At 40.9% G+C, this 25413-nt stretch overlaps 1 protein-coding gene across 1 annotated transcript in view; it reads right to left on the minus strand.

The window, feature by feature from the left end:
• The window catches only part of ZNF407 (zinc finger protein 407), a 651163-nt gene that overhangs the window by 340105 nt on the left and 285645 nt on the right, over positions 1-25413 (minus strand). The window contains exon 5 of the mRNA XM_040353884.1: positions 24989-25063. Coding sequence (XP_040209818.1) covers positions 24989-25063 — 75 coding nt within the window. The remainder of the gene's footprint in view (positions 1-24988; positions 25064-25413) is intronic.

Genomic DNA, 25413 nt, shown 5'->3' on the forward strand with positions numbered 1-25413 from the left:
GCTGTATCATACAAATAAATAGTTAAAAAATCATAAATTGTGATTTCTGGAATTTTTTTTTTTGATTATGTCTCACAGTGGACATGCACCTACGATGACAATTTCAGACCCCTCAATGATTTCCAAGTGGGAGAACTTGCAAAATAGCAGGGTGTTCAAATACTTATTTTCCTCACTGTATACACACACACACACACACACACACACACACACACACACACACACATATATACATACATATATATATATATATATATACACACACACACATACAATATCTGCCTTTAAAAAGTATTCATAGCCCTTGACATTTTCCATATTTTGTCACGTTACAACCAAAAATGTAAATGTATTTTTATTGGGATTTGAAGTGATAGACCAACACAAATTGGCACATAATTGTGAAGTGGAAGAAAAATGATACATTTTCATTTTTTTTTTTTTTACAAATAAATATCTGAAACGTTTGGCATGGATTTGTATTCACCCCCTCTGAGCCAAGTCTTTTTGGGTATGTCTCTACCAGCTCTGCACATCTAGAGTGAATTTTTTGCCCATTCTTCTTTGCAAAATAGCTCAAGCTCTGTCAGATTGGATGAAGAGCATGTGTTAACATCAATTTTTAAACCTTTTACAGATCCTCAATTGGATTTAGGTTTGGATTTTGATCGGGCCATTCTAACACATGAATATGCTTTGATCTAAAAACATTCCATTGTAGTCTGGCTGTATGTTTAGGGTTTTTGTCATACTGGATGGTGAAAAGACTCTGAAAGGTTTTCTTAGGATTGCCCTGTATTTGGCTCCATCCATCTTCCCATCAACTCTGACCAGCTTCCCTGTCCCTGCTGAAGAAAAGCATCCCCACAACATGATGCTGCCACCATGTTTCACGATGGGAATGGTGTCCTCGTGGTGATGTGCAGTGTTTGTTTTCTGCCACACATAGCGTTTTACTTTTAGGCCAAAAAGTTAAATTTTGGTCCCATCTGATCAGAGCAATTTCCTACACGTGTTTGCTGTGTCCGGCACATGGCTTCTTGCAAGCTGCAAACTGGGATCTTCTTATGGCTTTCTTTCAACAATGGCTTTCTTCTTGCCACTTATCCATAAAGGTCAGATTTGTGGAGTGCAATACTAATAGTTGTCCTGTGAACAAATTCTCCCACCTGAGCTGTGGATCTCTGCAGCTCCTCCAGAGTTACCATGCCCAGCCTGTCATTTTAGGTGGATGGCAATGTCTTGGAAGGTTTGCAGTTGTGTCATTCTCTTTCCATTTTTGGATGATGTATTGAACAGTGCTCTGTGAGATGTTCAAAGCTTGGGATATTTTTTTTAAACTTCTCCACAACTTTATCCCCGACCTGTCTGGTGTGTTCCTTGGCCTTCATAATGCAGTTTGTTCACCAAGGTTCTCTAACAAACCTCTGAGGGCTTTACAAAACATATATTTATACTGAGATTAAATTACACACAGGTGGACTATTTACCAATTAAGTAAGGCAATTGGTTCCATTTGCCTAGGCTAATGACATCATGCACAGCTCTCTCTCACTCTTATGAGTTTGCAAGCAGGGGGGGGGGGGGGGAGAGAGGAGGATGAGTCATAAAAGGGCCAATGAGAACTGCAGAGCTGGAAGGGGCTGGATCAGGATGGGGATAATGGGAGGGGAGACTGCAGAGATCCATGTTTATTTATTGAGAGAGAAATATGCAGGCAAGCTGTTGTGAGTGTGTCTGTCTGTCTGTATATATGTGTATGTGTGTGTCCATGTGCTTCTATGCGTTTGTGTAAATCCAGGAAGTGAACAGGCAACAGCTTCAGCTGCTTCAACTACATTATGTGAGGAGACTGCAGTTCCTCTTTAAAAAAAAATTGCCAAACTTGGCAAAATCTGGAGAGTCCCTACAGCATCCTACAATAATGCAAAGAATGGAGCACATGTAATTACAACGGTGGGGCTCATTGCATCACTGAGGGCTGTTCAGTGTTAGGTGTGGAGATGAAAAGGAAAAGGACCCAGAGTGTCATATGATTGGTCTAAAGCATTCTGAAAAATTGTATGTAAATAAAATGTTGGGGCTTTAATAAATTGAAATGAACTTGCATCACATGGAACAAAACAACTTTTTTAATACACTTTAAAACAAGCTTGCTATAGTTGTTTAGGTAGCTGTACTTAATAGCTGACCACCACCATAATGATGATCTGCTCACTCTGTCACTATTAATGTAAAGGCAAAGCCTGCTCCGGAAAACTGATAAAGGTTTCATAAACCATCAATCCTTGGACTTTCTTTTCTAAACATTTATTTATAAGAAAAGTGGCACAGTCAGTGGTCCAAACACCTTCACACTTGTTTGAGCTGCAGGATCCTAAGCTGTGGACTATATTACAACCTCCTAAAAAGGTAATATCTGTATAGAAACATTTTTGATAGGGAAACAAACTATTAAAACAATGCATATACAGTATATTGCCATGTATTTTGTATTACCAATATATACACATTTTCTACCAGGACTTGATTATATCATCTTTAGTTGACATTGTAACACTACACTATTTCAGCACTTAAAATATAATTGTACTGCCTTCCAAACTATGTTCATGTTATTTTAAGATAATTAAAAAGATCCATTCAATTACGTTAAAATAATACTTTTTTACTTCATCTTTTCTGTGTTGGTATTCATTTCATGATGTAAATTGTTTGCAGGTGTTTGCCTTTTTTTTCAACATAATATATGAAAAGTTTTACTTTTGTTTTCTTTTATATAAACAAAGTTTAACCTGTTTATTAGAATTAAATGATAGTTTTTTTTTTTTTTTAATAGCAATACAAGTTTTTGATGAATATGATTAAAGACATTTAACTCAGAAAATGCTTTGAAAATGAATTTGGCAATTATTCCAGTCAATTTGTCCTAACATTGCCTGCTGAAGTTTTACATTAATAGAGCCGTCCAACTCCAAACATAGCTGTGGACACCATGGTTGAAAGAAAAGTTCAACTATGTATGTCTGTGTCATACATTGCTTTAGACTGCAAACACACACACTTACAAAGACATAACGACATAGGGTGGCCATACATAGATCTAAATTCAGCCGGTTCAGCAGGGACCAGCCAAATTTTGACATGGGAAAGCAAGTCAGTTTTTTCCCCACAAATCTGTGCTGGCAGTGCTGATCAGATTATTCTGATGTTGGGGAAGTACCCCGCCATCAGAACACAATAGCACAGCAGATACAGCAGATGTGATTCTCCTATTTACAATGAATGTGTGGATGGGAAAAATTGTGACCGGAAAAAAAAATATTACTGTATGGCCAGCTGTTACTAAACCCAGGACCCTGCATTAACTATATCTGGTCTCCCACAGTACACAGAAATGCAATTTTTTTTAGTAAATATAAACTGCTAAATAACTTTTTCTCATAAGCAGGTAAAGCTTGTAGGAGGAGTTTTCATTCTCCCGTGATTGTCCTATGCCTGGACAATGCTGGTTGGGCCCAGTGCTGATCACATGCACACACCCAAGAAAAAATAAAAGAAAACTCTCTAGCAATACACAAACTAAGCATGTGCAGTAACGACAAAGGTTCTGTCTTATCAGAAGATGGATTGGGGACGGTGGAAAAAAAGGGGAGGATCAGAGAAGACAGGATCAAAACAGCCTTTTTACACAATGTGGAAGATTAACTCCTAAGGTTCCACAGCGAGTATAACAAGCATGCCTTACTGCATACACAGACTGATTTTATAATTGTGCGTTTAGTAAGGATTTATCTGATAAGTATTCAGCTTTAACTACTGAGTTTTGTCTATTGTACGTTCCATACCACAGAATAGTGGTTGTGCCTCACTGTATTATAGTTTTCTGCATACCCTTTATTGCATCCTGTATATTTTGCTGCACCACAAATGTTATCTTTAAATGTGTTCATGAATACTACATCATTTTTCTTAAATGTATGTTTTTGTATTCCCAGAACACTATTGCCTTCTAAAGTCCCAGTTAGAGGAAAACCCTCTCCCTTGTTAAATGTGTTAAGTTTTGGGATGTGGGCAATATTTTCTCTCATTTTTGGATAATCAGCACCAAACCGTAAATTCTGTTTTTGTAAACATTTAGCTTATTTTAACAGAACTGAAAATGACTAACCCTGTGAAAAGGAGCCTGCAAGCTGGATTTAGGTAAACATTCTAAACCTGTATGCAATACTGCCTATTAATAGACAGCCTTTTGTGGTCAACAGAGCACAATTCTACACATACACAGTCAATTTTGTCACGTTCCTGATTAACTGGCCACAATTTGAGCCATGAGTGTCCCTGACAGTGCCTTTCTGCCTAACATCCTTTCATCTAAAAATTGAAAGAGCCAAGTGGAAATGATCAGCTGAACAGCAGCTGTATCCAATCAGATGCATTGGTCTTTTTTGCATCCCCAATTACAACAGGAAAAACACCAGACATCCAACGTGTTTTGGGGGTTAAGCACTGCCCTCCTCATCAACACTCTAAAACTAAAGGGGTTGTGAAGGTTTGTTTTTTATTTTCTAAATACAGTAGGTGTTTGTGATATTGTGTTTTTAGCACGACAGCATCGCGCTGATTCTCGGCGACATGGTGCCGAGATCTCGCACTCACTGGAATAGTGACAGCACATCCCAGCAAGCGCGTCATAGAAGCGACGGGAGATCCGACTTGGATTCCCGCCAATTCTACACGTGTGCAGCGTTTGTTATGAATCCTGAGGGGGAAGTCCCCGCCAGATTTTAAATAAAAATCCGGCATGGGTTCCCCCCTCAGGAGCATACCGGGCCCTTAGGTCTGTTATGGGTTGTAAGGAGAGCCCCCCTACGCCGAAAAAAAACGGCGTAGGGGGTCCCCCTACAATTCATACCAGACCTGTATCCAAAGCACGCTACCCGGCCGGCCAGGAAGGGAGTGGGGACGAGCGAGCGCCCCCCCCCCCCCCCTCCTGAGCCGTACCAGGCTGCATGCCCTCAACATGGGGGGGTTGGGTGCTCTGGGGCAGGGGGGCGCACTGCGGCCCCCCCACCTCAGAGCACCATGTCCCCATGTTGATGAGGACAGGGCCCCTTCCCAACAACCCTGGCCGTTGGTTGTCGGGGTATGCGGGCGGGAGGCTTATCGGAATCTGGGAGCCCCCTTTAATAAGGGGGCCCCCAGATACCGGCCCCCCCACCCTAAGTGAATGGATATGGGGTACATCGTACCCCTAACCATTCACCTGTAGGAAAAATGTCAAAGTTAATAAACACACCACACAAGGGTTTTTAAAATAATTTATTTTTCTGCTCCGGAGGCTCCCCCTGTCTTCTTTATTAGCTCTTTTACCAGGGGGAGCTTCTTCTTTGACGTCTTCGGGTGGGTGGGGGCCGCCGTCTGGTTCTCTTCCACCGCCGGGGGGGGTCGCTTTTAAAAAAGCCCCCACCCCCGGCGGGTTTCCTCCGGCGTCTTCGGCGGGGGGGCTTCTTGAATGAATGAATGAATGAAAACTTATATAGCGCAGCACATGCGAATTTAATCGCCTCTGGGCGCCTGTTGTTCCTGTCTCCTTTGGAATCAAAAGAGATGAGTCTTGAGATTTAAATCTGAACCAGGAGGATAATCAGGCACCTTTTAAAGATAATCTTACAGGCAATTATTAAATATACTGTAATATATTTATTTTAACCATTTCTTGTCTGGCCCATGTACATAAACGGCCAGACGGCTGATGCAGGTGGACGTACCCATATGTCCTCCCCATCAGTGGCTCGTGCGCAGCTTCTAGAGCATGCACTGGGGAGCCCAGTGGTGGGTATGTCCCTCAGTCACAGTCTATATACCGAGTGTGTGTATATATGTTGACATTGTACTCTTATATGTTGGGGGGAAAAACAATTGCAATTTCCAAAAACTTGTAGCCAAAAAAAATGATTTCTTCAAAAGACTCAAAGTGTCTCTCAGAAAATACCTTGGGATGTTTTCTTTAAAAAATATGGTCATTTTGTGTTTTCTGCTGTCCTAATGTTCCATGGCCTTTAAAAATGTGATCGGCAATCAGGAAATGACATATGTAATTTATGCCACTAAGAGGCCTAAAGGTTCTCCTTGGACATGGGGCCTTTCAATGTGACTAGCCTTTGAAAAAAGTTCCAACCATGTGATATCCCTGTACTCTAGCGCAGTAGTGGAATGTGTTGAGGTGTAATTCTATGTATGCCTATGCTAAGTGAAAAAAAAATAATAATAATAATTGTCTTTCCTGCAGTTTACTGTACTTAAAGCGGGGGTTCACCCAAAAAAGAAGTATATAACATTACATTCAGTATACCACAAACATGTACAGTATGCGTTTTTTTTGGGGGGGGTGGGGGGGGATAAGGCGTGTCATGACTTTCCGAAAATAGCCGAACTGTGAGTCGGCTCTATACGGTGCCTGCGCAGTCAGCTCTGGAGCCGTGCAGAGCTGACTGCGCAGGCGCCTTATAGAGCCGACTCACAGTTTGGCTATTTTCGGAAAGTCATGATGCGCCTTATCCGCCGGTGGGAGTTTTTTTCAGGCACGTCAATCATATGAGCGAAGTCCCAGATGACATTGCGGCACTGCACAGGAACGCCCAGTCCCACGGGAATGAGTACCCAGGAGGAAAAAAGCGATAAAACCGTATGTACACCCCACCCCCCCCCAAAAAAAACGGCATACTGTACATGTTTGCGGTATACTGAATGTAATGTTATATACTTGTTTTTTGGGTGAACCCCCGCTTTAATTTACTTGCAGATGTTTCATTGTTTTTAAAGACTTCGAAAATATAATGGGTAGTTTGCTTTCCAAAATAGTGTCATTTTGTGGGTGATTCTCCAGTCCAGGCACTTTAGAGACTCGGGAAATGTGATAGGTAGTCAGGGTATTAGATGCATGATTTATGCTCTTTGGATTTTGGACCCCAATATGCATCTAGGCTGTGAAGTAGCAGAATGTGTTTTGGGATAGAATTGCAAACATGCCTATGCTGTGTGTGAGAAATAACCTAAAATTAAAACTTTGTGGAAAAAAAAAAACATTGTTTCTTAAATTTCCTAAAAAATAAAAAATAACATTGCGACAAAAAATAATGTCAAAAAGCTCACCAAACCTCTTACTACATACATTACCTTGTACTGTCTACTTTCCAAAAATAGGTAGTTTTGGGGGTATTGGTACTGACAATGCGTTTTATTGCCTCAAGAAACTAGATAGGCAACCAGTACATCAGGGTAGACACTTTAATATATAACAGTTTGCGAATTGTAGCAGAATATATTTTGGCCTAAATCTATGAAGAAAGAGTATTTATTCACAAACTTTTATAACTAGGAAATTTGTTGGGTTTTTTTTTTTTTGCAACATTTTTGGTACCATTTCCTTTACATAGTTAAAAGTAAATTGTTGTATTTTTAAAAAAAAAAAAACGACTGGATGGGGGCTGCAACGATGCCAGGAAACACATATGTTCTCCGCAATCGGCGGTTTGTGCATGACTCTCAGAGTCCACATTCATGAGCCAGATGATCGTGTTGTCCCCCAGACACTGTGAATCACATGACTAGGTACAGGACCTTTACCTTGGTGCTGTGTCTTATCACAGCAATCACATTGATAAACATTGAAATTGAAAGTAAAGACTGGTTCTTCTACAGAGATGGTCTTTAACAGGAGAGAAAAGTTTCAGCAGTCTGAGTGCTATCAGCTTGAAAACTGTACATACACACACACCAGTGGCAGCCAGCCCACAGTGTCCCTGTCACAACTGTCCCAGTGTCACCAGAACAGTGCACCATTTAACTATATACAGCGATCAGCATCACTAGACCATTGCCACCAGCCCCTGACTGCAGTGATGGCAGTCCACTATATGCCATACCAGTGTCCTGATCATCGCCATACCTCAAACCAGTGTCCTGAACATCGCTACACCCAAAACCATTGTCCTGATCACCGCTATAACCCATACCAGTGTCCTGATCACCGCTATACCCCATACCAGTGTCCTGATCACTGCAATACCCCATACTAGTGTCCTGATTACTGCCTCCATGCCAGTGTTCAGATCACTGCCATACTAGCATCCTGATCACCACCATACTAGTGTCAGTGCCAACTGTTTCAACGGTTTTGGTGCTCCAGTGCCTCAAAAATTTGATAGGTAGTCAGAAAATAACATGTGCATTGTATGCCCCTAGAAAGCCGAAGGGTGCTCTTTGGATTTAGGACCTATGTGGCTAGGCTTTGAAAAAAGTCTCACTCATGTGGTATCGCCATACTAAGGAGTAGCAGAATGTGTTTTGTGGTTGAATATAAAAGAATGCCTAAAATATGCATGAGAAATAGCATGTTAAAATGACAACTTTGAAAAAAAATATATATATATTTACGTTCATCATTTTCCAAATAATTTGGGCAAAAAAAATTGCAACTTCAAAAAGCTCACCATGCCTCTTACTAAATACTTTGGACTGTCTACTTCCCATAAAAAGTTTTTTTGGGGAATATGCGTATTGCCCTGCCACTTTAGGGGCCTCAAGAAATTACCGTAAATGAGACAGTCAGTATATCAGGATTGATCAATTTTCACACAGACTAAATAACTAAAAAGGATTTAGACTATGTTAGGGGAGAATTTTTTATTTTTTTTCCTACATTTTCAAAATATTTTCATTTATATAGCAAGGAATAAAAAAAACCCAAGGTGATAAAATACCACCAAAAGAAGTCTCTATCTGTCGGGGAAAAAAAAACAATAACAAATGTATTTGGGTACTGTGTTGCATGACTAAGTAATTGTCAAAGTGCAAAAGTGCAGAAAATGGCATGGAAGGGGGTGAAACAGTCTGGACTTAAAGTGGTTAACCACTTCAATACCAGACACTTTCCACCCTTCCTGCCCAGGCCAATTTTCAGTGCTGTCGTTATTTAAGTGACAATTGCGCGGTCATGCTACACTGTACCCAAACAATTTTTTTTAACAATTTGTTCCTACAAATTGAGCTTTCTTTTGGTGGTATCTAAACACCTCTGGGGTTTTTATTTTTTGCTAAACAAATAAAAAAAGACCAAAAATTTTGGAAAAAAAAAAAAAAAAAAAAAAGATTCCTTGTTTCTGTTATAAAATGTAAGTATGTTTTCTCCTTCATCAATGGGCACTGATAAGGCTGCATTGACGGGCACTAATGAGGTGGCACTGATATGCAACACTGATGGGCACTGATAGGCGGCACAGATGGGCACTGAAAGGCTGCACTATAGGGTACTTATGGGTGGCACTAATAGATGGGCATCACTGGCAGGCATTGCTGATGAGCATCATATGTGGTCACTGATTGGCATCCCTGGTGGCTATGGGTGGGCATCCTCGTCCGCGTCTGTCAGATGCAAGTGAGCAAAAGTCGATACATGACTCTTCTTGTTTTCATTGTGATCAGCTGTGAGCTGTGAGCAGAGACTCATTACCAAGATTGGTGGTGCTGTGTGTCAGACTGACACACAGCACCACCGATCGCCATGCTGTGCTATCCTGATCGCATCATATGACGTCCGGTCAGGATAACAGAACCACTTTCCCGATGTCATATTGTGGGAAGTGGTCAACCAAACCTCTGATTCTCAAAGTGGCTACACATTAAAAGACTGTACAGGTTAGCAGTTTACAGTTTAACATGAGTGCTGGTGCTAGATTTATTGCTCTCACATGTGTGGTGCAATTAATATTTACATATATGTGCAGGTCCTACGTACCGTATTTGCCGGCGTATAAGACGACTCTGCGTTTAAGACAACCCCCTAATTTTCCAGGAAAAATTTTGGTTTTGGGATATACTCGCCATATAAGACTACCCCCTTCCTACTAGTCTTTCTGGAAGCTGAGGGGTAGCCAGAACCGCTGACAGAAACAGGCTTTTTCAAATCTCACTGTGCCATTACATTACATGCCTCACTGTACCATTACATTACATGCCTCACTGTACCATTACATTACATGCCTCACTGTGCCATTACATTACATGCCTCACTGTGCCATTACATTACATGCCTCACTGTGCCATTACATGCCTCACTGTGCCATTACATGCCTCACTGTGCCATTACATGCCTCACTGTGCCATTACATGCCTCACTGTGCCACTACATTACATGCCCCCCACTGTGCCTGAACTTGCCCCCCACTGTGCCTGAACTTGCCCCCCACTGTGCCTGAACTTGCCCCCCACTGTGCCTGAACATGCCCCCCATTGTGCCTGAACATGCCCCCCACTGTGCGAACAGTGCCATCACTCACGTTTTGCTGATTTGACTTCCAGGCCGTGACAGTCTCCGTCTGCTGCGAGCGTCCATGATTTGAAAGCCGCGCCTTCTCCTCAGACTGTCCTGTGATAGGTGGAACACAAATTTTCCCAGCAGCGCCTCTGTTCTGTGTTTCGCCTATCACGGACATCTTCTCATCTTGTCCGAGGATGAGAAGGCATCTGTGATAGGAGGAACACAGAACAGAGGCGCTGCTGGGAAGATTTGTGTTCCGCCTATCACAGGACAGTCTGAGGAGAAGGAGCGGCTTTTAAAACATTGACGCTCGCAGCAGACGGAGTATAAGACGCCCCCCCCCCCCGACTTTAGATGCATTTTTTTGCATCCAAAAAGTCATCTTATATGCCGGAAAATACGGTATGCATTTGTGTGAGCGCACAGGGGTGCTTTAACTTAATTATATTGACTTTTTTTTTTCATTCAACAGATGTTCAACCCTCTCTCCCAGGCCAGGCTGACAACTTGTAGCAGTCCTGGGCTCCCCGGTAAATCCTGTAAAGGTGGTGATCGGACAGATGTAGAGCCGCTTGGATCACTTTTACCTGAAAAACCATCACTATGTGGAAATTTTCATACCAGGATGATGGCGGCAGCCATCATCCTGGTATAACAACTTCTTCCCAACACCATACAAGGTGTATCTAAATAAATTGGTGAATGGCATCAGAAAACAAACAAAACAGAAGATCAAGAGACGTTACCTTTATTGGCCTTCAAAATAATTGCCATTCTTCACAACATACTTTTGGAAACGTTCATAAAGCTTCTGGAAACTGTCAGCAAAGGCCTCTTTGGGAATTCATCACAAAAACACTGCCACACATTCTCGGATTAACGCCACGTCCGCAAATCATTGTCTTGACCTTGGAGTTTTGCAGATGACTTTCTTTGGGTCGCAGGGAAGATGGTGAATGCTATTCCATCAATTGCCGCTTGGATCTTCAATCAAGCTGGTAGCACCAGGTCCCATCCACTGTGACCATAGTTCGCAGAAAGAATGGATCCTGGTCACACATGGTAATTAAATATTTAGAGGTTTCCATCCGTTTTGCTTCCTGTTCGTCTGTCAGCTTTTTCGGCATAAACCGGGAACAGATCTTCCGCTTACCCAAATTGTTGTCCTTGCTAATGCCCAATTCCTCCGCCATCAATCATAGAGTTAGTCGCCAATCTCATGCCATCATTTTTTGCACTTGCTCGATCATATCTGGGATTCTGCTTGTTGATGGCCGACCAAAAGTGGCTCATCCTCAGTCCCTTTTCCTTTCCAGCCTGAAAGTGTTTGAACCAGTTGTAAACACATCTTCTGCTCACAGCTTCCATCCCGTACACTTGCACCAACATTTCATGCGTCATCATTGCCAATTTCCCCAATTTGCATCAGAACTTGATATTTACTCTTTGGTCCATTGCACTGCAACCCTACCGCTCACATTGACTGCCCTCATGTTTACCCTGATGGTCATGTGTACTCTACGCTAGGTGGCACTTCTCAACGTGTCTATGGATAGTCATGTACATGCACACAGCACCTGTCCCATGTTGCCGTTAAAATATCAGACCATTCACTAAACTTTTTAGACACATCTTGTATATACTGTAAATGGCCCAAAAATGGCAAGCAGTTAATTTTTAAGAGTATAAGAGAAGAAGAGTATACAAACAGCAAAGGCATTTCTGGGACAACACCACTTCCCCAACATGGCTCAACACAGTATAAAACTTAGAAGAAACTTGGAAAACAGTAACTTCACGGATCTATATTAAAACTAGTAAAGTTCTTCAAATGGAGTAATAACTTGACAGCATTTGCTGAGTAGCAAAAAAATGGGGTGCTCATACATCTCACAATCAGGTACAAGAACAATTAAAGAAATGTGCCAGTCAGAAATGAAAATGATGCATTAAAGCAGAACTTTCCCCCCTTTCACTAAAAATCATATGAGCAGGCAGCTCTGATTGCCAATATAAAATCATCTTACATTATTACTTAATTTAGTTAAAGCAATTTTTTTTTTATTTTACTTACATTTTCACTTCCGGGATGGGTGAGGCACTGGTGATATAACACTGGCCTCAGATGCATTTTGGGAAATTCCTACAACATGTTCTAGGAGGTGGACCCAGAGTTCTAGACAAAATTCTAGGCAGAGTTCCAAGAAGAAAAAGGATTAATCGGCCCTTAGTGAAAAGGACCACCGTAAGAAGAATAGAAAAATGGGGAGGAACAAAAAGAGAGAAAAGCCTGCAATTATCTGTTTGTAGATTCCCATTAATAAACAACGGTGCTTTTCCTGCAATTTTTATTATAAGGGTAAAGTCCCCCTTTAACCACTTCTGAACTGCCCCCCACACAGATATAATGTGCCAGGGCGGCCCTCCTGCATGAAATCACATACCTGTACATGATTTAGTGCACAGGTTCTGGGGTGCTCGCCGGCGACACGCTCCCGCTGTGATTGGACACAGCGGGAGCCTATTATCGAGTTTGGCGGACACAGTGTCTGCTGGGACCCAACAATTGTTCTGAGGAGAGTCAGACCGGTGTCTGCCAATGTAAACAAGGCAGACCGCCGTTCTGCCAAAGGGGAAAATGGATATATTGTGTTTCTTGTGGAGATCTCCGGTTTCCTCTAGTCAAAGCACATCCCCCACAGTTAGAAAGCAGCTCCTAGGGTCACATCTAACCCTTTCATTGCCCCTGATGTTAACGCCTTCCCTGACAGTGCCATTTGTACAGTGACAATGCATTTTTTTTTTTTAGCACCGATTACCGTATTGGTGTCACTGGTCCCCAAAAAGTGTCACTAAGGCCCCATACACACGAGAGAATTTATCCGCGAATACGGTCCAGCGGACCGTTTCCGCGGATAAATCCTCTCGAGGATTTCGGCTGATTTTCATGCGATAGAGTGTACACACCATCGCATTGAAATCCGCGCCGAAATCCTCTGGCGATGACGTGTCGCTCCGTCGCCACGATTATGACGCGGCGACGTGCGCGACGCTGTCATATAAGGAATTCCACGCATGCGTCGAATCATTACGACGCATGCGGGGGATCCCTTCGGACGGATGGATCCGGTGAGTCTATATAGACCAGCGGATCCATCCGTTGGGATGGATTCCAGCAGATGGATTTGCTTGGCATGTCAGCAAATATTCGATCTGCTGGAATCCATCCCAGGGGAGATATATCCGCGGAAACAGATCCGCTGGCGTGTACACACCATAGGATCTATCCGCTGAAACCCATCTGCTGGGATTTTTCAGCGGATGGATTCTATGGTGTGTACGGGGCCTTAGTGTCAGATTTGTCTGTTGTAATGTCAGAGTCCCGCTAAAAAATTGCTGATCGCCACCATTACTAGTGAAACAAATAAAAAGGCAATGTGTATCAAAGTGTTGGTAAATCAAATATGTTTTGATATATCGAACAGACATGAATGTGCAGGATAAGTACTTGATTGTGCCTACTCACCCAACTCGGTATGTTTACAAATAAGCAAGTTTCAAACAGGGAGGAAAAAATACTCTGCTCCCATGGTGCAACAGGAACTCCTACTATTTTGCCCTATGTAAGTTGTTGTGTTAATCAGAGGGAACAAACATAAATTTACTTAGCTTTTATACTCCTGAACAGCATACAAACATTTGTAAATTTCATGGGATACAGCCGATAACCAATTACATGTTGCATTTTCATAGGTTCTCATTTAAAAACAGCATCTGCTTTTCCAATAGAGATTTTAGAGATTCTTTAAAGATCAGCAAGGCCACACATTTTTCTACAGATATTTACAGCATTTCAGCTGCATGCTGTTACAACATATTTTACGCTTTAACTGTATCCCCTACATTATGATAATAAACAGGAAACACAGAAGTCATGAGATCTTGCCAGATTTTAAATGTCCAAAAACATTCACTTTTAAATCAATATGAAGACAGTAGAGCACAGTCAAAGACTTCCCGCTAATCTAAACAACAGCAGTAGCCGCAGCCACCAGTGACTTTGGCCACCCATCTGCAGAGGCTGTTTATACATTTAAAGTAGAAAAAAAAAAAGATTTACAGCAGGCTTTGAAGATCACAATAAATTAAGATAATGCAATTTATTCACACTAAGTTATATTGCTTTGTGATTAGAGTGAAAGCTATTTTTTTTTTCAACATGGCTACATCAAAAAAAGAAATACAGTAAAACTTTGGTTTGAGAATAACTTGGTTTGAGTGCGTTTTGCAAGACAAGCAAAATGTTTTAATACATTTTGCCTTGATATACAAGTGATGTCTTGATATAAGAGTAGCGTCATGTCACAACTGAGTATAAAAAAGAAGAGAGGAGCCTCTAAGTGTAGCAATATGGTTACATTTAATGAAGGTACAACATTTAGCAACTTATTGCTACACTTAGAGGTGCCTCTCTTCTCTTTTATACCATGTAAGGGAGAGGTTTGTTTACACTTGCCTCTCCCTGTTCTTCCTCTGTGACCCGATCGCGGGACACCGGTGACGATCGGGTCCACTATTCCCGTGGGGAGGGTCACAAAGAAGAGGACTGGGTCGCAAGGGCACCACGGCTGCGATCCCAAACCCACGGCTGGGATCTTAAAGGGGACGTACATGTACGCCCTTGTGCCCAGCCGTGCCATTTTGTTGACGTATATCGTCGAGCGGCGGTCCTCAAGCGGTTAACCCCATACTTCTCTTTTAACCCTGTATGTGCTGTACTGGTAGATTCCATGGTCAGTTGTAAACTACATGTTGTAGATTTGAACACAGTTTGTCCTAAAAGATTTAAAGACTTAGAAGTTGGGTTTCTTGCATTGTATGTTAATGAGAGGGGATTCTCTGTTATAGACCTTTCTATAAGGCCAGACTGCCTGACATAAAAAAAAAAAAAAAAATGTTTGCAGCCTTTCATGAAACCTCATTCACACAGCATGTACATAACCATACACCTGTGAAGGGCTGTGTTTACCAGCACAGGGATGTACAAGTGTTCTGTGCATCCTTATGCAGGTGGTACTATTGCAGTCAATTGGGACACAGTCGCTGCTCCCCCATGTGACATTCGTACAGGTGTACGGCCCCAAATGTACCCTTCAATATGTTTTTGACATAGTTGGAATGGGGTAACCGTTGGTCAGTTTTTTATTGCCTTTTCCCATTAGGGATATTCATCACTCCATTTACGGTATGCTGGTGTCCATTGTCACCAAAAAAATAAAAGTCTGTGGAAGTCCAAATTTTTAGACCTGTCCCCAGGACTAGCAGTAAAAGAGAAATCTTGCAATGGGGACACTTGTTCTGGGAACAACTAAGGGGAGGAATTCCCCACACTGAGAAATGTCAACTAAATTCATGTTGCATCTCTGGGACAGAAAGTAACATTTCTGGTTGGTACACAGATGGCAAAAAAACATAACCTGTCAGGGCGTTTACCCGTTCTCTACGCCATATAAAAGGATAAAAAAGTGTAATAAAGTGGATAGTATTAAGTATAGGAATGTTGGAGCCTTTTTGACAGTGCGTGTACCTGAAGCCCAAAACTTTAAATCGGGCGGGGGGGGGGGGGTTGGGGAGGGGGGAGCTTCTATTTAAGTACTCCATTTGTGAGATTTTTGCACTATAGGTGCTACGGTGACCAATTTTTCTGTTGGGATTATTTTTTCCTTTTGAAGCTCAACTCCAGAGACAATATATTTAGCATATTTACTTTAGGTCAGCTTGGCTTAATGCGGAGCTCCACCCAAAAGGGGAAGCTCTGCTTATCTGCCTCCTCCCCCACTCCTTTCTGGGAGGGGGAAGGGGGGGTAGCAGTTTCCTAGTTTTGACAGGTACCCACTCCCACTTCCAGGTGATTGCCGCAGCGAGATCACCAGGAAGTTTGGCCCACCTCCTCCTTCCCCTGCCGCAGGGCCATTCACAAAGTGCAGTGCCTCACAAGGCTTCACTGCCGGTTCCCCTCACAAGAAAAAGCAGCGGCAGCACCGGCGAGCCAGTGGAAAAAATGCTGGATCCCTGAACAGGTAAGTGTCTAATAAAGTCAGCAGCTAAAGTATTTGTAAAGTAATTTTAAGGGAGCCTCTGCTTCAATGGAAGTATGAATGTGGGATACCTCATCAGTCTCTATGGAAGCTGTAAATCGCTGTAGTAACCCAAGCACAGTAACCACAGGGGGTCACTTGACACCTTGCATATTTTCTAATGCATGCAAAGTGTTCTCTGATTGCAAGAGGTGGAAAAGGAGGGGAGGGGGTAATGGTACCTAGACCTTATCAAATCAGAAAATGCTTTGCATTCATTGAGAACAATGCAAAGTGTTCTTTGAAGGATGGCAATGCTGAACAAGCAACCCCTGTGGTTACTATGAAGGAGGGCACCTGATCAGTACAGCACCCACAAGACTGTTGAAAAGAAAGAAAGTTTACCGCTCAGAGGTCCCAGAGAACTGCAAAGTGGAGTCCAAACTCTTGGGTGCAGGCACTGCAATAGTATGCAAAAATGTATAAGAAAGAACCAGGACGGCCGCACTCCAAAAATAAAAATGTGTTCCTTTTAATAAAAACTGGGGCTAACGCGTTTCACTCTCTCATACAGTGCTTTTTCATAGCCCTGAATAAGCACTGTATGAGAGTGTGAAACGTGTTAACCCTTTTTCCTGATTTTTTGCTGTGACATCCATGTTGTGACCAGTTTTTATTAAAAAGGAACAAATTTTTATTTTTGGAGTGCGGCCGTCCCGGTTCTTTCTTATACATTTTTGCACCCAGAAGACTGTTGCTATCACTGTCATATATTAGGCCATCGGGTATCACATATGCATACTTACATTGTACCAAGTTGGCCCAATATAAGTATGCAAAACATATCATTCCCAGAGGTCATCTTTGAGGTTCCATTTACACCTAGCAGGTGCAATGGAGTGCACACACTTTTTTGTGTTTAGGGCAGCCCATTAATTTCACTATGCCATGATTAAGGCCTAACAGCTGAAACGCGCTGGTGTTTTTCAAGCCATTTTTCACCTGTACTCAATAACGCTATATGCATTTTAGCAGATACAGTGGCACTTGTCTTTACCCTTTTCCTGAATAATTTCAATACGTTGCAGTACACACAAGAAACGTGCAAAAAAAAGTCTAAGAACAATGCAACAGAAGTTGAAGGAACACATAAAAATGAGAGAGAACATGCAAAACTCCCAGATTTACAGAAGCAAAGTCAGAATTTATGGTATGGAAAGACGGTTGTTGGGAGAATGTAAGACATATATAAGACAGGGACTCAAGTTCAGCATGCCCCACTCATATAGCAAAAATGACACACTTTGGTGATCATCCAAACAGAAGGCTAAAAAAAGAAATAAAACTTAATATTCAAAATGTTTTACATATTATTCCTAAACATTGCTAACAGAATAAAAGAGTTCTACTACATACACAGCCAAGTCTGCACATATCTCTGGAATGTGAAATGAAACAGAGATACAGCCAAGATCTCTGCTTTTTTTATAGTTTTAGAACAGATATGGTTCTTTTACCTACTTAGACAAAATATGATAGGTTGAAGTTTTGCTTTGCAATGTTTTCTACGCACCCAAGCAAGGTCCAGAGCTGCATTGATCATGTGCAGACCTCAAATGGGAAAGCCTTTCTTTTAGTTATTGCTTTAAATATCACACTGTTTTTACTCCCATAGGTAGCAGCAGGATCACATTGTGGTGGGTGTGTAGCCTTCACATACAGTATTATTGCACATATATACCTCTGTGACCTCCTTTATTTAAGTTGGGGGGTTCTTGAATAAGCTGTAGGGGTATCCTAAAATGACATCAGCTATATCAAGAAACTTATGAGTTAACATTCGCCACTTGGAAAAACACTCAGCAGTTGCTGATATATTCCGTTTCAGCACAATCTGCCTTTCTGGCACACTTCTTGCTATCGTCTGAATGTACTCATCACAATTGTTTGATACCAATCTTGTGAATTGCAACATGAGTGATGTACTTATCAGGGCATCATGAAAAATAGAGCAATATTAAAAGGAATATGGAAAGCAGCTGAGTAGAGATGCAGAATTCAGAGATGCCTCGAATGTCCTAGAAACCGGTTGCTTTTTTTTTTGTTTGTTAGGCTGTCAGAATCTCTGCCATCAAAAATAATATGCTGCTCTTACTTCAAATATAAGAACTTTCTTTCATTTTTTTTTTTTTTTTTGATGATAGTCATGCTGACAACTTTTTTGGTCCATCAAACTCTGCAGTACAATTACATGAATTTGCTTTTAATAAATTACCATTTTTGCATATATCAGTCAAAGCACCAAGTCTAAACAGTAGCAAAGTAAATGCATTATTAATTTAATTGCCACAACCTATTTAGCTAGCTTCTATCATAATTTGCTGTAACATGCAACCTATCAGAGAACAGAGTCAAATCCAAAGCGCTTAAAGTAAACCGATTAGATTGTCCTGGAGAGATTAGAATGTAGCAAGCTTGCACTATTCTAGCCAATGCATTAATGTTTTAAGCAGGTAAGAAAAAACTAACTCAATTTACAGAGAATTGAAGGTTCTGCTTGCTGATGAAGAAGTTTCCTGCTTTCACCGGCTGTACAAATATATCAATAAAAGCGGAGAGGAAAGTTCATTTGCTTTGCTCTAATAGCGCACACATTCAGAGCCATGGGCATGGGGGAGAATGATATGTTTGGGAGAATTAAAGTATGTCTAGAGCTCTGGTTCATTTATCAAGTTTTAACATAATTAGGAGATTTCCACTTCCAATCACCATCTATTATCATGTCTAGCTTATTATGGGTTATATTTGCTGATAAATATGAATCAAGTGCTGCCAGTTCTTTGCCGATATTTGCAGGATTAGGATTTTACTGAACATTCTGGTATATGTAGTTGACCAATTACCTTCCGGAGAATCACATACTATAAAAAAAGATGTTGGTTGGATGCAGAAGAGTACTTGCAGGCCATATATCTAGTGATGAAAATAGTGAATGCCGCACACCAATTTTTAGATGCTGCCTAGTGAAGCAATGACAATGAGAGCTGGGCTTTTGGTAGAGATTCTGTTTTCAGCATTCATATAACTAACTGAAGGCCACAAAGCTTAGTAAATATGTTGAACCCCACCAATTATAGCAAAATGAAAATATTTAAGCCAATCATAAAACTGCACATTTCAACTGCTGCAGCAGTGATCAACAGTGTAAACAGATGATTGATCATGTAAGCTCAGTTTTGGCAGAGCATTCTTTAAAGTACTTCCAGGCAGGCATCTTGGAAAGAAAAGAAATGAAAGAACGCGAGAAAGACAGAGGGAAAAAAATGAGAAAGCAAGCAGGAAAGAAAGAGCAAGAAAGTAAAAGAGCAAAAGTAGGAGTGCGAGAAAGAAAGAGTGAAAGTAAAAGAAAAAAAAAAAAAGAGAGAATAAAAGAAAAGGAGAAAGAAAAGAAAGAAAACAACATGGGTTGTTCGGTCATATGTTATTTTCTTACTCAATATGACAAGTTGAACATTTTTTGAATGTCATCAAGCTGAAAGTTGTGTGGTTTAATTGTACATTTTAAAAAATAAAATAAAAATACACTCTAATCAGAAATAAGCAACACAAATTTGTACATAACTTGTGTAAGTACCTGGTATCAGCCTGTGGCTAATCTCTAATACAACACCACTGAAATCCGATCAGGTATACTGTGTGGAAAAGTACTAAAAATAAATAAGCTCACTGGAGGAGAGAGCAGAATGAGCAGAGAAAGTCATCAGTCTGTGGCTCCTCCAATGTCCAATCAGCAAGCCGGGATATGGAGAGTACAATAATGTTTTCCTTCTACAGTCTATAATTGGACTATACCAAGTAATTTATTCTGTCTGGCTATCTGTCAGAGTGGACAGAAGTACAGATACTTTGGTAGGTAATGCACAAGGGTATAAATGAATTTCCAACTTGTGTCTAGCCGTTCAACAATACCAGAATTCTATCAAAATAATTACATTTATGGCTACTAAAGCTGTTTGGACCAATATCGCTCTTTAAATTAATGGACAAATATGATCTACACATTATACCAGTGACCCTTAGTTTTATATACTAATATATATATATATATATTTGATAGAAAACAGATTGTCAAGTTACTACCTTTTGTAATGCTTGTGCTCATCAATGGACACCTTAATGGTCCTAAGTTTGCAAAGATATTTACATCTAAATACAACACCACACAGTGTCTAAATTTTTTTTCCACGCTTATTATTGACTAAACAGTATAGCAAAAAGTGCATTCAGATATATTAACATACAGTGCATGCGGAAAGTATTCACAAAGCACTTTTTCCACATTTTGTTAGGTTACAGCCTTATTCCAAAATGAATGTTGCTAATTTTCCCCAAAATTCTAAAAACACCACCCCATAATGTACAACATATAAATCCACTTGCGCCAAATAGTGAAAAAATTAAACCTGGGTAAAATTAACTAGTGATTGCAGGTGCTGTTTAAACAATGGTGTATTATACACAAGAGAGATAACTCTATGCAAAAACAGCACTTGTTTTTGCATATAGTAATACCCCATAATGACAATGTGAAATAAGTTTGTTTGAAATCTTTCAAATTTATCACAAAAAAATTGAGCTCAGGTGCATCATATTTCCACTGATAATCCTTCAGATGTTTCTACAACTCTGAGTCCACCTGTGGTAAATTCAGTTGATTGGACATGATTTTGAAAGGTACACACCTGTCTATACAAGGTCCCACAGTTAACAATGCATGTCAGAGCACAAACCAAGCTATGAAGTCCAAGTAATTGTCTGTAGACCTCCGAGATAGGATTGCATCGAGGCACAGACCTAAGGATGTTAACAGAAAAATGTCTGCATCATTTAAGGTCCCAAAAGCAGAGTGGACTCCATCATCCGTAAATGCAAAAATTTGGAACCACGGGACTTTTCCTAGAGCGGGCCCCCCTGCCAAACTGAGCAATCAGGGGAGAGGAGCCTTAGTCAGGGAGGTGACCATGAACCTGATTGTCACTCTGACAGAGTTCAAGTGTTTCTCTGTGGAGAGATGAGAACCTTCCAGAAGAATAATCCTCTCTGCAGCACTCCACCAATCAGGCCTGTATGGTAGAGTGGCCAGGCGGAAGCCACTCCTCAGTAAAAGGCACATGCATGACAGCCAACCTGGAGTTTGCCAAAAGGCACTTGAAGGACTCGGAGACCATGAGAAACAAAATTCTCTGGTCTGATGAAACAAAGATTGAACTCTATGGCTTGAATGACAAGCATCATGTCCGGAGGAAACCAGGCACCGATCACCTAGCCAATATCATCCTTACAGTGAAGCATGGTGGTGGTAGCATTAAGCTGTAGGGATATTGTTTAGCAGCAGGAACTGGGAGACTAGTCAGGATCAAGGGAAAGATGAATACTTCAATGTATAGACATCCTTAAAGAAAACCTGCTCAAGAGCACTCTGGACCTCAGACTGGGGCGAAGGTTTAATGCTATAACAGAACGACCGTAAGCACACAGCCAAGATAACAAAGGAGTGGCTATGAGACAACTTGGTGAATGTCCTTGAGTGGCCCAGACTTGAACCCAATTGAACATCTCTGTAGAGATCTGAAAATGGCTAATGGATGTGCACCAATGCTCCCCATCCAACCTGATGGAGCTTGAGAGGTTCTGCAAAGAAGAATAGAAGAAAGTGTGCCAAGCTTCTAGCATCATACTCAAGAAGACTTAAAGGGTCACTAAAGGATTTTTTTTTTTTAGCTGAAATGACTGTTTACAGGGTATAGAAACATAATAGTTAACTGATTCCTTTTAAAAATGATTAAAAATAGATAAAAAAAACAATCATATAATGTACCTACAGTTTAGTTTCGTTTTTGCTGTTGTTTCCTTGTTCTCTGGTGTACAGAGCCAGAGAGCCAATAAAGGGCAGTGATGGTTTGTAAAACGAAACTGGATTGGTGCTGAGGGGTTTTAGACACACAGTAATCACACCTCCTTGATTAGTGACCACAGTGAGAAATCTCCCAGTACTGTGGTTATCAGGAAACAGACAACCAGGAAGTGTCCAGAACAGAGAGGAATTACAGCAACATCAAAGCAAAAATGAACAATGAGGACATGAAACCAGGACTGCAGTAAAGTAAAGGAAACTATTTAGCTAAAAAAAAAAATCCTTTAGTGACCCTTTAAGACTGTAATTCGTGCCAAAGGTCCTTTAACAAAGTATTGAGCAAAAGCTGTAAATACTTATGTACATTTTTTATTTCCGAAGATTTCAAACAAACTTATTTCACAATGTCATTATGGGGTATGCTTTGTAGAATTTTGAGGAAAATAATGAATTTAATCGGTTTTGGAATAATAATGTAACATAACACAATGTGAAAAAAGAAGTGATGTGAGTACTTTACCGGATGCACTGTAGTCATGCATGGATTTATCCTGTTTTTCAGACCTGCAAGCCAACAGGGGTCTGGTTTAGTAAAATTTTGCAGGTGTTTAGTTAAAACTAGCAAATGTTCTAAAGGTCTTTTTTCCACCAAGAGACTGTTCACACTGGGGCGACTCGTCAGCCGCCAGACGCGTTGCGTCCCGTTCAATGCAACGGAACCGTTCTAATAGGAGCGACGCAAGTTGCTCCGACTTAGAAAAAGGTTCCTGCACGACTTTGGGGGTGACTCGGGGCGACCTGCATTGACTTCTATACAGAAGTCGTTTTGCTGGTCTCCTCTGAAGTCGTCCTCAGGACGACTTGCAGTTTTTCCCCCGAAGTCGTGCCGCGGGAGTGTGAACCGACTCTTACTACTTAGGGTAGTTGCAAGAAGAATGCAAATAAAAGAAACCATCCAATGCCATTGGTCATTTTACGAGTTAACTTTATACCATATCCCACAATCTGGGATGCTATGCTGTAATATTTGGTCAACTGTCTAATAATACTGAACTAATAATTATTATTTTAGTGTAAATTATATATTAAATCACATGCCTTAACATAGTTACCATGTTAGTGATTTCTGTACTATGTTTAATAAATATGTTAAATAAACACCAAACTTAGTACTCATATTAATATATTTTGTAATGCCAGTTAAATTACTTTAATACAATTGCTAGGCCTCTCTGGCTAAATGGTAGCATGGTATGATTGAGAGAAATGCTCTCCTTGGGCTAAAGCTACCAAAGCTATTTTTAGTAGCTCAGTTTTGTTTCTAAATCGCTAGAGATTAATTGCTAGAAACTGATCCCTAAAACGGATAGCCCCCTACAGAACAAGTAACAGTTTGCAGGAGTGATCAAATGCACATGACTGGAACATTGTGCGATCATACATGGTTAACCGCAACTACATGCTGTCTTTGTAGTTTACACCATAAAGAGCCAGTTGTTCTATATGCTTAGAAATCAATTGCTAATCCTAATAGTTTAAGTAGATCTACTCAAATAAAAAGTCTCCAGTGTAGAGCTAAACGAAGGCCCCTTTCACACGGGACGGATCAGTAATGATCCGCCCCGTAAACCTCCGCTTGCTCAGCGGGGATCGCTCCGTTGATTCCCCGCTGAGCCGACGGATGACAGGGCGGTCCCCACACACTGTGCAGGGACCGCCCTGTCTTTCCTCCGCTCTCCCCTATGGGGGAATCGGATGAACATGGACCGTCTGCAGATCGGATGAACACAGACAGACGGAAGGGTTTTCTTCCATCTGCAGAATCGGATCATTGTGGAGGCGGGCGAGATCGGCTGTCAGCGGATGTTCATCCACTGACATCCGCAATCTTAAAGGGACCAATGTATGTCCCTTTTTCATCCGCAAACGGATGGATGAAAAAGCGGACATACAGTCCGCAGGTGTGAAAGGGGCCTTAGGGTCTACTCATACTGTTGCACTGCTTTAAAGTGCAACATGTCACAACTGTTTGCAAGGTGTGTTGAGGTGCCATTCAAAATCAATGTCAATGCATGTAACTGGCACTTACGGTTTATTGACAGTCAAGCCAGAAGGCAGGAAAACAGCTGAGACAGCCAATTATATTTACAAAATGTCAGGTCTTACATATTTTATACATCTGAAAAAAGGGAGAACCGCACAGCAATGCATGTGTGTTCCTGTGTGATTCACATGCAGTTATGTGTGGTGCGATTTCAGCCCAATTATTTTGAACGGGATGCAATTGCACTACATCAAAAGTAGTGCATGCATTACTTTTGAAAACTCACTGCAACCGGATAGGATCACATAGTACCATGCAATCCGGTGCATGGTACCAAGGTGTGTTTCAATCTTGCCACAAAGAGATCACAAGTTATGTTTATGTTCTACAAGAAAGTCTAAAGGCCCGTACACACACGCCCAAGGCAGATCGCAGTTGCAATGCGTTTTGAACTCTGTGCAGGAAATGTGTATGACAAGTGGATTTCCTGCACCGCATTCTGGTGTGAACAGGTCCTTACACAGGGAGCAATGTAGAGTATATATTTAGCTTCATCTTTTTTACACAAGGTCTGCTTTTAATTAATATTGGAGCTTGAAATTTAAAAAAATTATTTCAGTATATTCACTAACCTTTCCTTTGGTGTTCCAACTCCATGCTTTCCCAACAAATGGTTATTTAAATGTTTCCTCATAACAAAAGCAACCCTGAAAAAAAAAATATATATATATATTAGGATGTTGTCTACATCAAACGTATTTAGATATTCTTACAGTGGTAATTTCACAAACCTGAAGCATAAAATTGTGTATTAATGGACTGTAGGATATTGACTCTTTAAGAAAGAAACTTTAGATGTGTTGTACATACAGTACTACCTCATAATGAGTAAAACTACTTTAATCTTTTTACATTTTTTATTTCCTTTTTCGCTGCTGTCCAGCTGGTTTATAGTGAATACTCGTTAACGCGCTCATCTCTGCCTGAAAAACAACTTGGAACCAGTAGATAGAAAATACAAATGTATGAATGCATTCTAATTCACTAACTGGGGACA

This window comes from Rana temporaria, chromosome 5 (genome assembly GCF_905171775.1).
Source record: "Rana temporaria chromosome 5, aRanTem1.1, whole genome shotgun sequence".
Classification (NCBI taxonomy): domain Eukaryota; kingdom Metazoa; phylum Chordata; class Amphibia; order Anura; family Ranidae; genus Rana; species Rana temporaria.